The 17109-nt window shown below is 36.4% G+C and overlaps 1 protein-coding gene across 2 annotated transcripts in view; it reads right to left on the bottom strand.

Moving 5' to 3' along the window:
* The window catches only part of PLXDC2 (plexin domain containing 2), a 470147-nt gene that overhangs the window by 211210 nt on the left and 241828 nt on the right, over positions 1-17109 (bottom strand). For both annotated transcript variants that reach the window (XM_024346245.3, XM_063781455.1), the window contains exon 4: positions 6740-6809. In XM_024346245.3, the coding sequence (XP_024202013.1) occupies positions 6740-6809 (70 nt within the window). The remainder of the gene's footprint in view (positions 1-6739; positions 6810-17109) is intronic.

Here is a 17109-nt window from a genome sequence, read left to right as displayed (position 1 = left end):
AATTTACTTTCATCCAGCATCTATCTCTTTAGTATCTTCCATAACACATAGATCTCCAGATTACCATAACCTGTGATCTCTGTTAATAATAATAATAATAATACAAAACAACTCCATTCACCTTCTCCCTAGATGCAGAAAGTTAATGGATACACCATGCTTTGTTTTATGGGGTTATACACTTGAAAGAAGATGTTGTTGGTATTTACAAATCAATCATCATGAGTAATAACTATCTTCCTCTCCTAAAAAGCCTTTTATTCCTGTTATTAATCAAGTCCCTATAAAGAGTATGAAATATTATTTGGGACTGCAATTAAAATATAACCGTTTGAAAGCCAGAACAAAAAAGGAGCAGGGAGATTTGGTAATATATTTCCTGAAAAGCTAATGAAGATAAAATGCATTAATATTTTTTAAAAATCTCTCTTAGTGGGAATTTAAACAGAAAAAAAGCTAATGATTATTGGCCACATATAGGAAACTACTCTAAGTTTGAATTTTAATATACCATACCTCAAAAAGTAAGGTTTTTTGGGGGGGAGGGAAACTGGTGAACTAAGAGACAAAGGAAGAAGGGAGATTTACATTTTACTTTTGCCTGTTTGACTTGTTAAATGTCCACGTTATTAGCTTTTCAGATATGTACAGGTATTACTTAATAAACATTTTAATCTTTTACATAGCAAATGAAATAAAATAGAGCTAAACTTTAAACAGCTTTCTTATGAAATCTGTAAGTAGAAACCTGTGTAGAAAGGGAAGGCAAATTCTTCCTATGATCAAGGTAAGTAATACACATTCATTATTAGCTTTTAAATTCATATCACCTTTGCTTTTCAATCTCATATTCAACTTCCTGCAATTCCACATATTATCTTAATTAAGAACCACCATCTGTCTACATACTTACATTCTGGGGCCAAAATTATCTGTATAATGTTACCTCTTCTCTTCCCCTTTACATAAAGTTGTAATTAACCCATCTCACATGCTCCCATCTCATCACTGTAATGGTACCCATGATGGACTCAGGTAAAAATATCATTCCTAGTGATAGCTATTTGATTACAAATCAAATCCTCAAACTTAAATCTACATTTTTGAACATTTAAAAGATCACACTAGCAGGCTAATAATAAAAAAGAACCAATTAAAATATTGAAATAGAAAGAAAATAATGTAGTGTGATATGCAAAAAACACATCTTGGTGGTATCACTAATGAAACTGTTTTGATGAAATTCACAGAGAACTAGGTTTCTAGTGCCTGAAATATTTGTATTCTGAAGTATTTTTGACATAGAAAGATAAATGAATGCTTTCAGATTCCACTATCAGTGAACCAGAAAATAAAGATATTTCCAATTCACTTTGTACATAAGGATGATTGAAGCTTTTGAATATTAAAATGCTTAATAGGCAAAGATTTTATTTTTATAGTTTATAAATGACCAGATGTTTAGCTATAATTCACATTTTAAACTAGAAACTTAAGCTTATTCGTAGTAAAATACATATAACATACAAAGAGGGGCTGTGGAACGATGTATATGTCTATATTGTTAAACAACTTTCCATTTTTAAATTGTGCTGACCTTAGCAATAACATGAGACATTATCTTGACTTAATTTCAATGTTAAATTTGTGTCTGTGTGGAGAGAGATAGATTTCAAGGAAATAAGGGAAATGGCAAAACAATGAAGTAAGATGAAGAGGATTGTGGTTTAAAGCATTCCCTTTATTTATTTGCACAGCATGGATTCACCATGAAAACATATCACTTTAATTTTTCCCACACCCAATGTAGAAACAGGTTCAAGAGGAATTTGTAAACACAATAAGAACTGACAGTCAACAAAAGAGGCATCTTTTGTGTTTCTACTTAAAACTCCCAGCCCAGGTCTATTTAGAATGGCCTGTAGTCAACTTTATTTAACCTGACTTGTGGTTTCCATTTTCCTTCCAAGCCTTCCATGGTTAAGAACATTTTTAAGATTTGTAAGGCTGGCAAGCATCTGTCAAATAGGTCTATCTGATTATAATATCTGTCTAGTCAATCACGGAAGAGATCCATCAAAAGTCTGTGGTTCAGAAGTCCTTGAAGCTGTTCTTAGCTTGATTCACTGCATCCTAGTGGATCCTTTTGTCTGGAAGTCTTTCCAACCACAGTGATTTAACAACTCAAATGATGTGTCTTGCACTGGCTCCATGTGTGTTTTCCCACTGCACCCATCCTAGTTCAGACACTGTATCCCACAAGCAAGTATTTAAACAACTGGTAACTATTTTTTCTGCCTTCACCCCCGTCACCCTAACCTGCCTTCCACTGACAGATCAGGCCAGATCTACTTCTCTAAGAAACCCAATGCTTGCTGGATGTCATCTAGATTTCTTCCTTTCTTTCTTCCTTCCTTCCTTTCTTTCTTTCTTTCTTTCTTTCTCTTTCTTTCTTTGTTCCTTCTTTCTTTCTTCTTTCTTTTTCTTTCTTTCCTTCTTTCTTCTTTCTTACTTTCTTTCTTTCTTTCTCTCTTTCTTTCCTCTTTCTTTCTTCTTTCTTTCCTCTTTCTCTCTTTATTTTTTTTGATAGAGTTTTGCTCTTGTTGCCCAGGCTGAAGTGCGATGGTGCTATCTTGGCTGCCCACAACCTCCTCCTCCAGCGTTCAAGTGATTCTCCTGTCGCCGCCTCCTGAGTAGGTGGGATTACAGGCATGTGCCACCATGCCCGGCTAATTTTGTTTTTTCAGTAGAGATGGGGTTTCTCCATGTTGGGCAGTCTAGTCTCAAACTCTGGACCTCAGGTGATCCAAACTCTGGACCTCAGGTGATCCGCCCGCCTCGGCCTCCTAAAGTGCTGAGATTACAGGCATGAGCCACCATGACCAGCAAGATTTCTAATGTTCAAAGTACTCCACAACACTCTTCCCAACTCCCCTTCACTAGACTCATTCCAACCCTCTCTTCAGGATAAACTAATTTTAGTTGACAGCCCTCCAAATATACCCAATATGGTTTCAGCGCTGTCATTTAACTCAGTATCCCCTTGTCTGGAATGCCTCTTCCTTCTCCACTTCTTCTCAACTGCCTCTTTGCCTACTAAAATTCTACCTTCCTCTAAGGCCAATGCCAAAGATTATCACTTTCCAAGACTCTTCTTAATTGACTGGCCCAACAAGCATGATCTCCTTTTTCAGCAAGCTCCTGCTCTTTCAGCACCTGCAGTCAGCCTTCTCTATTGCTTATTCGCAGCATGCCTGTATTAGTCTTTTCTCATGGCATACCCAAGACTGGGTAATTTATAAAGGAAACAGGTTTAATGGACTCACAGTTGTACATGGCTGGGGAGGCCTCACAATCATGGCAGAAAGCAAAGGAGGAGTAAAGGCATGTCTTACATGGTGGCAAGCAAGAGAGGGTGTGTGCAGGGGAACTCCCCTTTATAAAATCATCAGATCTCCTGAGACTTCTTCACTAATCATGAGAACAGCACAGGAAAGACCTGCCCCCATGATTCAATTACCTCCCACGTGGTCCCTCCCACAACATATGGGAATTACGGGAGCCACAGTTTAAGATGAGATTTGATTGGGGACACAGCCAAACCATATCAACACCCCTTCCTCTTTTTTGACTCTAAGCTCCTGAACTTAGCTTATCCTTCTCTGTATATAATGACGCATCTTGTGCTTTGTGTTTTGTAGGGGCTCAAGAAACACTGATTGAATGAAATGAACAAAGAAAGAGCAAGCAAGCTATGTATTTCACTGGAACCTTTTACATGAGACTCAGGTTTCATTTTGAAGACACCCAGGTCAATGTGTAGATTATCTTGACTCCGCCTCTTTAAATAGAGCACAGATTGTTATATGCAAGTTGCGTGCTAGTGTGTTTTAAGTAGAGAAACAAAAGGAGTGTCTTTACATTAATGTTTTCTTCAAAGAAGATAGAGATCACTCAGGATGCTAGGTTTTTTTTTTTTTTTCACTTATTTTGAGGATCTTTACAAAGGAAAATGGCTCTTTGAAATCGCAAGGATGATGTAGCTATCTGGTTGGGTTTGATCCTGCCAGTTCCGCTAGGAGAAATCTTACTTCATATTGGCTGAATTGCTGACATGAGTTTTAAAGATAAAACAATTTGAGAAATTGAAAATGCAAAGCTGTCATTATTTTTACACTGTGTGTACACATTTTAAGCACATGTGGTTCATAGTTCACTTTTTGAAAAATTCAGTAGAACACTCTTCACCTAAATTTCAGAAAACATGACTAATGTCGGTATTTTAGAATCACCATATTTCTATTATATTTTATGACATGAGTGAACAGGATATGATTCATGGCTTATTGGGGCCACCTTTCAATTTTCCTCTTCCCTTTTCATTTAACCCTTCAACAAAATTAATTAAATGCCTGGCACTATACTGGATATATCCGATGAGGTCAAAAGACATACTTCTTGTGAGCAATTTCATTTAGATATATTCCTTTTTATTTTCACACAAAATTTAAGTTTCACTATTGAAGTCACTGGTTCTCCCTAAAGCCAGTGTTTCTTGACTCTGTATTTGGTACCAATAGTATGATTCCTTTTCCTTGGGTTGAAGCAACAAAATCACCAAGGGCTTCAATATTTTTCACACAAATAGTTGCAATATTCTTCCAGTTAAATGTACTAACTTCAGTCTTTCTACACTTTAATGTATTACACACACATCTATATTCATCTTCTTAAAGTTTATTACTTAAGGACTAATGACTCGAACTATCCCTTATGGCATTTTGTAAAATTGCCCCAACCTACTTTTCCAATCTTAACATGCCACATTTTTTGGTAAAGATACCATTGACATAACTCAAACTCAATTATTTACTATCCCAAATATACCCTACCATTCTCCTCGTCTGTATATTTACTCAGGATCTTCCTCTCTGTGATCCTCTCTTCCTTCTCTACACAACCATAGAAATTCTGACATCCTCAAGAAAAACTTTGAACAACAATTTTTCTATAGTCTTAAACAACTCTCACTTGAAACTCATAGATGTCTCAGTTATATCATCCCTGGAAACCCATAGCTTATCATTTGTATTTTCTTTTTCTGGTTTTCATTTGTTTTTTCTTTAGAGACAGGGTCTTGCTCTGTTGCCCAAGCTGTAGTGCAGTGGTGTGGTCATAGCTCACTGCAGCCTCAAACTCCTGGCCTCAAGTGATCCTCCTGCCTCAACCCCTCAAGTAGCTGAGACTACAGATGCATGCCATCATACCAGCTAATTATTTCATTTTATTTATTTCATTTTCAGAGATAGAGTCTTGCTCTGTCAGCCAGGCTATAGTGCAATGGCATGACCACAGCTCGGTGCAGCCTCAAACTCCTGGCCTCAAGTGGTCCTCCTGCCTCAGCCTCCTGAGTAGCTGGGACTACAGGAGCACCCCACCATGGTTAATTTTTTAAATGTTTTTGTAGATATAGGGTCTCACAGTGTTGCCCAGGCTTGTCTTCAACTCCTGGGCTCAAGCGATCCTCCCACCTGAGCTTCCAAAGTAGCTACAGGTATGAGCCACTGCACCTGGGCATATTTCATCATTTGTATTTCCTAAGCAATTCCCCACATTCTCCTTCACTTTGCCTAATATTCCACTAAGCTACACACCTCTAAGGCAGTGGTAGACTTATTTACCATCACTCAGAGTTGGTGCTCAAAAAACTTCCATTTACTTGTTGATATTTCTGATTACAAATCTTCTTCTGAATCCTAAATATCTTCTAGGTCTTATATTAAAGTATGGCAAAAAATGGCAATACTTAACATGGTCTCCACACCATCCAGAAGACCCCTGGTAAGATTCAGTGAAGGAAAGAGACTCTGTCTATGGTGCTTTGGGCATAGATGCTCACAGCCTCTTTGTACACCTATGGAATTTCTTTCAATTACTTCTTTACTTACTGTTCCATTTTTATGTGTTTTTCTCCTTCTTCCCTACCCCTGCTTCATAAAGCCTACAGGGATATTCCCTGGCATTTTGCTTATCACTTCTAGTAGCGCTTGAAGATTAAAATATTTCTGACTTCTGAGATGTACAATAAAGAATGATAATTACTTTGTTAGGATATTGCTAATCTCTAAACTAACCTCCAAGCTTGTGGAGAAAAATAAAATTTTAAAAATTTGAGCTGGATTTCAGCTTTATTTGAAGACTCTCAAATGAGTTGTCAATCAAAATAGGTAACACTCAAGGAAAAAAAATGATCAAAGCTAATGCACATATGGTTGTGTGTTTTTGTGTATATATATATGTGTGTAAGTGCATATATATGTAAATATATATTATATATATACTATATATATATCATATATATATTATATATATATAGCAACTATATACATTAAAAGAAAATTTAAGATCACCAGCAGCTTCATTAAGCAGCCTTTCCTTCTATCTCTATTCCAATTTCTGCCATTTGGACAGTCTTACCACACTACCAAAAATGAATTAAAATTTAGAAGAAAAGCAGAGGTGATCTAGGTTGAAAATTATTATAAATACTTTTTTTATCTGCTGAGAAGTTTTTCCAATAACCATACCCTTTCTTTGGTTTTATTTATACCTATGACTTTGTGATAAAACACAATGGTTTTCTCAATAAATATCCATCTTGAAATACAGAGTAAATTAAAAATAATAACTGCAGTCAAACCATAGATTACTTAAGGTGAATGGGTAGAAAACCACTTACCCCCGGTTGCCACAGTGATTTCACGTAGGAAGTGGCCATAAAATGGAAAATCAAAGGACAGATTCACTCTCTGCAAAGAACAACACCAGAGAAAAAAATCAATAATGTGTAGCATAGTAAATGTGAAATGAAGAGCCTTTCACTTAAAACAAAAATGATGCTTCTACTTTACCCCATAATTATTGTAGTTCTCTTTTAAAACCTGAGTCCTCGGTCGTACTAAAGAATATTTTTTCTGGTAATTAAAGTTTTGAAGTATGTGAAAAGAATAAAGTTAACATCACCACTGCATTTTGGTTGTCCACTGAATAATCAGTTCAGTCTTGATGATGAGCAACTTATTCTGAGGTTCTTTTTAGTTTGACTATTTCCTCCAAAATAGTAGAGCATGTTAGGTCAAGATTCATTGGATTAAAAATCAAAATAGATTTTATGTTACATTATTACATTTTTAATTTGTTTTCTATACATCCCATAATGAAAAACAGTTTCACGGAAGAAGATGTCTTGCACTGGTGGATCTAGACCTGCAGAATTTTTTTTTTTTTTTTTTTTTTTTTTGAGTCAGAGTTTCTCTGTTTTGCCCAGGCTGGAGTGAAGTGACGCAATCTCGGCTCACTGAAACCTCTACCCACCTGGGTTCAAACAATTCTCCTGCCTCAACCTCCCAAGTAGCTGGGATTACAGGTGCCAGCCACCATGCCAGACTAATTTATTGTATTTTTAGTAGAGATGGGGTTTCACCATGGTGGCCAGGCTGGTCTCGAACTCCTGACCTTAGGTGATCCACCTGCCTCAGCCTCCCAAAGTGCTTGGATTACAGGCGTGAGCCACCATGCCCGGCTGACCTGCAGACATTTTCATCTTTCAAATACAATCAGCTCTTCAAATTTAGCATATTGTGTCCACTCTTAGAAACACAAGAGTTGTAGGATAAATAATAATGGTTACTGGAGAGCTACTTTTACTTGGTTTGGAGTAAATTACAGAGACTCAGGGAGAAAGTTCCTGGATTGCAACCTTTGTTTTCCTAAAATGGGGCCACGAACTTTAGCTCTTAATATTTAACTCAACAGGTATATAGTGTCTATTTTTTAAAGTAATATATATTAAAATGTTAAAACCCAAAACATATTAAAAATCCTAATCTTTTTTATATGTTTGAAATGATATTAAGTAGATACATTATTATCAGGCAAGAAACAAGAGAAACACTAAAAGTAATGGCAAAAACCGCAATTACTTTTGCACCAACCTAATATAATACAGATGATCAACTGAAATAAAAGTATCCAGAGGGAAAGTAATTAGCTGGTTGAGAGCCCAACAGCACACATGTACAAACTACCTATAATAACAGGCTATTACATTAAAATTCCACAATTGCTATATTATATCTCTCCCAATACACAAATTTTAAATGTAGAAAAGTATATCTAGATTGAATTTAGCTTTTTCCAATTTTGCAAATAATTGCTTTTTTATAGCCATCACGATTTCTAGTTACTTATTTGGCATGAAATTAATCACTCAAAATTTAAAGCGACTTTCAATTAGGTTTTCTTTTTAATGCAAGCCTCATCTTTATAAAAGGTTTATGATCACTTTTATTTTGTGCTGACTAACAGGAACAACAAAACTCATTTTCACAGAGCTAACTGAAATAAGTGGTCACTAAGAACCCTAAAATGAAGGAAGAGTTCAATGGCAGGATCATTTATCTCAAAGATGTCAGGAATAATTTTATAAAAGCACTTGCTTATTATATTGTTTTCCATCATTCTAATTTATTTCCGTGCTTATCAGTAAATTGGTAAAATTTACCTTATGCATTCTCACTTTCAGAGTCAGAGTTTGATTTAAACATGTATCTCTAATGAACCCTATCAATTACCACCAAATATCAACCAAAACGCTATGACATGAGTTTCTCAGCCACTGCAAGTATTCAAATATGTTTGGAATTAGATTAAGATATAAGTTAAAGACCTTTTCTTGAGGACAAATAGATCTTCAAAGGAAATTTGCAAATGCTTCAAGAATTCTGAAGAGCAACACCAGTGACTGAAATGCTCCCCTATTGAAATGACCAGTTTTCCTTAGTTACCACTATTATCTGCTTCACTCTGATATGGAATCATGATGGTAATCTAGGAAGATACTGTCTGCTAAACAGTTGTGTAATCCATTCATTTCTTGCCAGTCGCTACTGATACTCTTCTCCAAACATCAGTCACTATCATTGCAATAACTTCCTCAGAAGTGTCATGGCTCTACTTCTCTTTAAATTCATTCTCTAAGCCAGAGCCTCAACTCCCAGGCCACAGGCCATGGCCTGTTAGGAACTGGGCTACACAGCAGGAGGTGAGCAGCAGGCAACCCAGGGAAGCTTCGTCAGTATTTACAGCCGCTCCCCATGGCTTGCGTTACCACCTGAGCTCTGCCTCCTGTCAGATCAGCACTGGCAGCATTAGATTCTCATAGGAGCGTGAGCCCTATTGTGAACTGCACATGCGAGGGATCTAGGTTGCATGCTCCTTATGAGATCTAATTCCTGATGATCCATCACTGTCATCCATTACCCTCAGATGGGACCTTCTAGTTACAGGAAAACAAGCTCAGGACTCCCACTGATTTTATATTATGGTGAGTTGTATAATCATTTCATTATATATTATAATGTAATAATAATAGAAATAAAGTGCACAATAAATGCAATGTGCTTGAATCATCCCAAAACCATCCCCTCCTACCCTCTGTGGAAAAACCATCTTTCATGAAACTGGTTCCTGGTGCCAAAATGGTTGGGGCTTGCTGCTCTATATTACCTAGCATATCACTCCCCCACTTGAAATCATTTAATCTAGAATTCCATTTTCACTGAGAGTCACACCAACATGGTGAACATGAGTTCTAGAGCACACCATGAACTAGTCCCTGCTACTCGACAACTTTTGCCCTCATACTCTCTGCTCCAGCCAGCCATAGGCAACATCTTTTAGTTCCTTGCACTTGCTACCCTTAGCTCTTGTCTGTGGTACATACACATGACATCCCTTCTGACAATATTCTCTCAACCTTGGTCAGTCATGGCTTCCATATTCTTTAAGCCTTGGCTTAGTTTGGATTACCCCTAAAGCCAATCTTGATATAAGGACTTAGGGGCAGACAGTTTATTTGGAAGGTGATCCCAGATGGCACTTGCTCAAGGAACTAGGAAAAGTGAGACAAGGAAAAGAGAAAAAAACAATAGCAGGTACAGTGTTGGACATGTTATCATTATAGCCGGTTGGGCCTCAGTCCCCATGGTAGCCGGTTGGGCCTCAGTCCCCATGGACTGAGCAAAAGTAGAGAAAAAAAACCAAACAAACAAAACAAAAACCAAAAACAAAACAAAGCAAAAACATGCCCGGAATCATTTCACTGGAGGTCAGGAGGCTGGGACATTCATCTTTCCAATCCTACAGGAAGGACTTTGTGATTAATTGGACTTAAAAGTTGGGAGTGAGTGAGAGACATCTGGAGTCAAGCACAGGTTTCTAAGATTTCTAGCTGGTTGACTGGTGAATCACAGGTCACCAATTGAGATTATGAATGCAGGAAGAAGAGCTATTTTGGTTAGCTGTGAGTGAGAAACTTTGCTGTGTCACTAATTAGTTATGCATCCTTTATTAAATAATAAATGACCCCAAATAGTATATAAAACAAAGGACTCTTCTGCAACCAAAAAGGCTAACAGAACCCTGGGCATTGTCATAAAAAGCAATGTCAAAGAAAAAATCACAGCACTTTGGGAGGCCAAGGTGGGCGGATCGCAAGGTCAGGAGATCGAGACCATCCTGGCTAACACGGTGAAACCCCATCTCTACTAAAAATACAAAAAATTAGATGGGCGTGGTGGTGGGCGCCTGTAGTCCTAGCTATTCGGGAGGCTGAGGCAGGACAATGGCATGAACCCGGGAGGTGGAGCTTTCAGTGAGCCAAGATCACACCACTGCACTCCAGCCTGGGTGACAGAGCAAGACTCTGTCTCAAAAAAAAAAAAAAAAAGAAAAGAAATGTAATACTGAAACAATGGTGTAATTACTACAGTGTAAACATTATGTGCTCTTGGATTTCATCCTTTAAGAAATATTTAACATGAAAGAAAAAAAAAGATTCAAGAAAATGGTGGTGGGAAGACCCAATAAATGGATTAAGAGGCTTGACAAAATAGAAAACAAAAGCTCAGAAGTAAAATATTAAAGAACATAAAAGGCATAAACAAAATCGACTGAATTTGCTAACTAATTTCTTAAAATCTATGGAAAACAGTTAACTATTCAAAAGAAGGGGGAATGGTAACTTTGAGCCAAACAAAAAAAGTATTACGTCTTAATATGGTAGAAAATAAATTTATGAAACATTTTTTGAAGACTTGGTAAAAGCGTACAGAGTCCAGGTGGTTTGCAGTAAATTTATGGCACCTACATCCATATATGACTGTGCCTTAAGGCCACATCATGCTTTCCCAAAACATACCCCATTACAATTTCTCGGGACAACAGACTATCAGACTCATTCAGGTCATACTCCTAGATTTCTGAGTGTGCCTACACCTCTTCTTGCCTTCTTTACATATTTTTCCTATGTTAATTGCTATCTATTTTCACACTAATTATTACAATCTCTGCTAATTCTTTTTTAATAACACAGGAATTATAATCCTAAATATACCCAATTCCCATTTGACTTGTTTGCCTATTTCTCAGTGGTATTGCAAGGATGAATTAATTAGTCAATGCCCCAAAACCTTGAATACAGAAGCCTTCTAATAAAGAGCTAAGAATCTGGAGTGGGCACATTTACAGTCCTCAAAGCCATGTTTTAAAATGTCACTAATAAAAACTTCTTTTTGTTTTAGGACAGTTTCTTATTTACCATCATAAAGCCATACTTTTCTGACTCCCCAAGTCTTTTTATTTCAGCTTTATAAGAAATAATCCTGCTGAAAGTGGCTTGTAGGAAGAAAATTAGTAGTCACTGTGATTTTAATAATTGCTGATCTCATGAGTTTACCATAGCAAAGGATCAAAAGAATACAATGAGCATCCACTTATTCAAGAATGAATTGATAAATTAATCGTTAATTTTTACAGGCATATTTTAATATTCTATTTTTAATCATTCAAATAATTATGTTTGAGGGGCACATATTTGTCTCCTGAAACTCTCAAATAGGTGAGATGTTATTCTTATTAGTAAAGTGGTATTTATGATTTTTTTTCAAAAAACAATTTCAAATATAAGATCAAATAAATATTGAGTCACATTATTTTCAGTTCATTTATTTACGTCAAGTATTAACTTTGCGAAGAGTTGTAAAATAAAAGAAAAATTGTATTTGTTTTATTTATGTAAATATTTCTAGTATATTGGCTTATTTCTGGTAAGATTTACATCTCCAATACATAAAAATGATTCGATAAACACCATATACCTATAATAAATTTAACTGGGATGTGATATTTTCTTCCAAGATACATGTAACAATTTACTAACTTTATTGAAACTGTATAAGGTCCACATGAAATTTATTCATCTATAAATGCTTAGAATAGATTATTGTTGTCTTGCTCCTTTACTCATCATAAAACACACATTTTATCATCTTCTTTTAATGGAAGTATATGGAACTGTATTTTTAAATATTTAATCACTCTTTCCAAATTATTCAATGCTTTAGCATGGTTTTGGAGTTGCAGAGACCTGAAATTACATTTCAGCTTTGGTACTTAGTAACTGTGCGATTTCATACATTATTTAACCTTTTTAATTTTTTAAATTTATTTTTTATTATTTATTTATTTATTGAGATGGAGTCTCGCTCTGCCACCAGGCTGGAATGCAATGGTGCGATCTTGGCTCACTGCAACATCTGCCTCCCAAGTTCAAGTGATTCTCCCGCCTCAGCCTCCCTGGTAGCTGGGACTACAGGCATGTGCCACCATACCCAGCTGATTTTTGTGTTTTTAGTAGAGACAGGATTTCACCATGCTGGCCAGGATGGCCTTGATCTTTTGACCTCGTGATCCACCCACCTCGGCCTCCCAAAGTGCTGGGATTACAGGCGTGAGCCACCGTGCCCAGCCTATTTAACCTTTTAAAGCCTTTTAAAGTTTGCTCATCTGTAAAGTTAAGACACTTCTTCGAAAGATTATCATAAGGATCGAATGACCAAATAATACCTGGCCATCATAAGCACTGAGTCAATGAAGTATAACAATATGCTGTGTACATGAAGGTGTCTAGCAATAGTTCTTTAAAACTAGTTTCCTAAACAAGCATAGCTCCTTATTTGATTCCTAATAAATAGCTGAACATTATTTATGTTATTTCAAATACACCAGTGCATTATCACAGCTCTTAAAGACTTAAACCAATTCTGGTAAATTGTTTTTCTAATAGAATCGGTATCACAATTAGACATGTTTCTAGGCAATGTTACGATGTCTTCATTTTTGTTATATTAAAATAATCATAAGTATTGTATATGCAGGTGTTAAAAGAATGAAATTAACATTTAATAGATCAGACATTATGCTAAGTATTTTGCCTGTAGTTAGCAAGAGTGAACGCTAAAATCAGTAGGTAGAAGTATAATGAGAAGCAGGACATTTGTATAGTCTCAAAGCATCTTTCAACAAGACTTTTTTAATTACAAAAGGAAAAAATGGTAGCTTTACAGTGAAAAGACAAAACCTGGTAGGTATCACCTTAAGGTGATCAAAATTAACCTCACCACTACTGAGACATATTGTCATCATGTACCTCATGATATGATGCACAAGGAAGGACAAAATATCATCCCCATTGTAGTATTGCCAAAAACAGAGACCTACATTTAATCATAAAGCAAGAGTAGACACTCAAAATCAGGGACATTGTACAGAATAACTGGCCAATACTCTTTAAGTGTGTCATGTTCATGAAAGGCAAAGACTGAGGAATTCTTACAGATTGAAGGAGGCTAGAATATTTGACAAATCAATGCTATATGGGTCCTAGGTTGGATCTTGAATAAGAAAAAATAATTTGCTGACAATTAGCAAAATTGGAATAAAGCCCATGGATTAGCTAAGAGTATAGTACCAACGCGAATTTGTTGATATTGTCAATGGTACCATGAGTAAATAAGGTGTTAAAATTTATGGCACTAGGTGAAATCTACATGGAAACTCTTTAAAAAATTTTTGCAAGTTTTTTATAAGCCTGAAATTATTTCAAAACAAAATTTTACAAAAATAAAGGATGAGTGATAAATTCAAATCACCAGTAGGCATTAGAGCTAAGACTCCAATCCAAACGTGTTGGGCTCCAAAATCCTGCATCTTGACAACTGTATAATTTCTATATTTCTTCTTTTATACTACGTGATTCATTTCCTACCTGTTATAAGCTTTCAGTGACTCTGTTTTCTACCTGGAGTCTTTAATACTGTCAGTCTTTTGCTCTTGGTAGACATAACAACATAATTTTCTCTAAAATTTAGTAGTAGTAAAACATCATTTGAAACCACCTAGACACATGAGGCCAGAGACACAAAAGAGAGAAAATTTGAGAAAGGCACAGAGCAGTCTAATCAGATCAAATGCACCAAATAACAGGAACTGGGCTAACAGAGCACCACGCTGGGCTAAGCCTTTGCACCATCAGCAACACCTGGGCCTAGGCACAACAGAGGGCCCCTGCTCGCCCAGCGACCAGCCCAGCCTCAATGACTTTTTTTTTTTTTTTTTAACATTCCAGGATCAGATGTTTTCATTTCTTACCCTCTAAGTATAGTTCCAGGAGCCTGTCTTCTAAATGTATGAAACATTTACTTTCTTTTTTAAAATTCTCAATCGTCATTTCGTGCTTTATTCCCCTATTAAACTGAAATAACTTTGCTTATAAAAGTAATATAGGCCAGGTGCGGTGGCTCACACTTGTAGTCCCAGTGCCTTGGGAGGCAGGAGGATCACTTGAGGCCAGGAGTTTGACACCAGCCTAGGCAAAATAGTAAGACCCTGTCTCTACAAAAATAAAAAAGAATTAGCCAGGCATATTGGCCTGCAATCCCAGCTACTGGGGAGGCTGAGGCAGGAGGATTGCTTGAGCCTAGGAGATCCAGGCTGCAATGAGCTGTGATCACACCACTGCAATCCAGCCTGGGTGACAGAGCAAGACCATGTCTCTAAAAATATAAAAAATAAAAGTAATATAAACTAAAAAGTGGTTGACAGAAAAATGTTAAAATTGATAGGCTTTCACAACAAGCAAATATCAAAGACGGAAAATAAGATATGGAAAGGCATATATGTGAATAAGAGCATTGCGAACTTCCTTGTTATACCCTAAAGTAAGATCCTGCTTCTAGACCACAAGTGGGCCTAGTGTATCCCAAAATAAAATAGCATAGTGGGCAGGATAACTAATAATGCTTTTACCATGTAGAATTTTTTTTAATGGGATTTTTAACCATTCTCATACTCTGGGAGGAGTTGACAGACATAGGTCATTAATCCAGTCCCTGAAAACTCTGGAAACCTAATTAAAAGATCAAAATGTCCATGGAAAGGGGCTGATCAATGCACAAATACACAAACAGAGAACTGGCTACCTCTTTCAGAATAAAGTCCATCAATTGAATTGATTTTCTGAGTTAGGAATTCTAACCTCTTCAGCACTTTTTTCATAGCAGAACTTAGAACTTAATTAATCCTGGCTATTGAATGGTGCTCTTCAAGGGAATATTCATAAACTGGAAAACAAAATGCAAACATTTTCAATTAGCTGATGCTGGTGCACATGAACTTGCGAATAAGTGAACAATCACCATATCTTTTGACCTCTCTCACTGCATGGTTCCCAGCAAACACGTGGCTACAGTAGCTTGCCTGTACTTGCAAACGCTGAGAATTATTCATATTAGTTATGTGATATTTACAACTCAGGCAGAATTCAGAGTCCAGCTGTTCAGGGATACAGAGAGAGTGTGACAGGATTTTATAAAGAACACTTCAAGGAAACATGGGGTTTGGGAGAGAGCCAGAAGAAATTGCTTCTAGATTTTTCATGCTACCCTAGAAGCAAGTCAAGAGAGTTCTCCAAGCTTCTCAAACCTCGAGGTGCAAATGAATCACCTAGGGTTCTTGTTACAATTCAGATCCAGATTCAGGGGGCTGAAATCCTGCATTTCTAGCAAGCTCCTGGTACTTCTGATACTGCCTCCTGAACCCCACTTTGAGTAACAAAGCTCTGTTATAAAAGTGGCCTTTGAAACTCCAAAACCATTGCTGTAAGGAAACTTTGGAAAGAGTGAAATAGGTTAAAAGGATGAATAGACTTGTTTCTGGAAAACATAATCTCACTTTACCTGGTAGCACTTGTATGCCCTAAAATTTTCCATTGACAGAACTGAAATCTAGAGGTTCCTGCTAGACAAGTGTCTTTAAAACTATGATTTGCAAAACCTGAAGGTTGTGATGTTTTTGTGACATCCTTGACCAACGATCCTCAAACAGGGCAAGACAAAAAAATATTTTGTTGTGTTTATCGTTCAGATAATGGAAAGGTCCTTCCTTTTCTCAGTTGCTAACAATCTGCCTTTCAGAGAACAAACTCCCTAATTTCCATTCAGTGGACTGTTTTAAAGGTAAGTGTTTGCATAATAATTATTATTATCGATGTAACAGATATCTTGGACACTATGCCAGGTATTGCTTTAAGCATTGTATAAATGCTAAATTATTTAGTCCTAATGACAACCTTAGGAGGTAAGTGCTGTTATTACTTCCATTTAATAGATGAGGAAGTAATTAAGAAAGAGTAAATAATATACTCAATGTTAAACCTCACAGTTGGCAAAGTGAGGACTCAAATCCAGGCAGTCTGGTTCCAAGTCCATGTGTGTTGACACTACTTCAAGCTGCCACTCCACTAGCATGTTAGGATGAAACGTTCCTAACACACAGAAATGATGAATCCTCTATGTGATGGGTACCCTAAATGCTCCAACTTGATCATTACGCATTCTATGCATGTAACAAAATATCACCTGTACACCATAAATATGTAAAATATTATGTGCCAATTAGAAAATATTTGGAATTCAGTGGGTAAAGTTCATGAGCAAAGTGACTAAATAATTCAAAATTCAATTGCTGTTTGAAATTGAAAGTTAGACCAAGTTCAATTTTAATTCTTCATCCTCCTTTGCTAACTTCTCTTTTTTTAAAAAAAAATTATTGGAAATAATCTCAAATGAAAGAATAGTTACAAAAAATAATACAAAGAGCCCCCCACATCTTTTTTTTAAATGCAGATTCGTGTTTTCCATTTTGCCACAT

Source organism: Pan troglodytes, chromosome 8, assembly GCF_028858775.2.
Source record: "Pan troglodytes isolate AG18354 chromosome 8, NHGRI_mPanTro3-v2.0_pri, whole genome shotgun sequence".
NCBI lineage: Eukaryota > Metazoa > Chordata > Mammalia > Primates > Hominidae > Pan > Pan troglodytes.
This window is presented reverse-complemented; position numbering and strand designations above follow the sequence as displayed.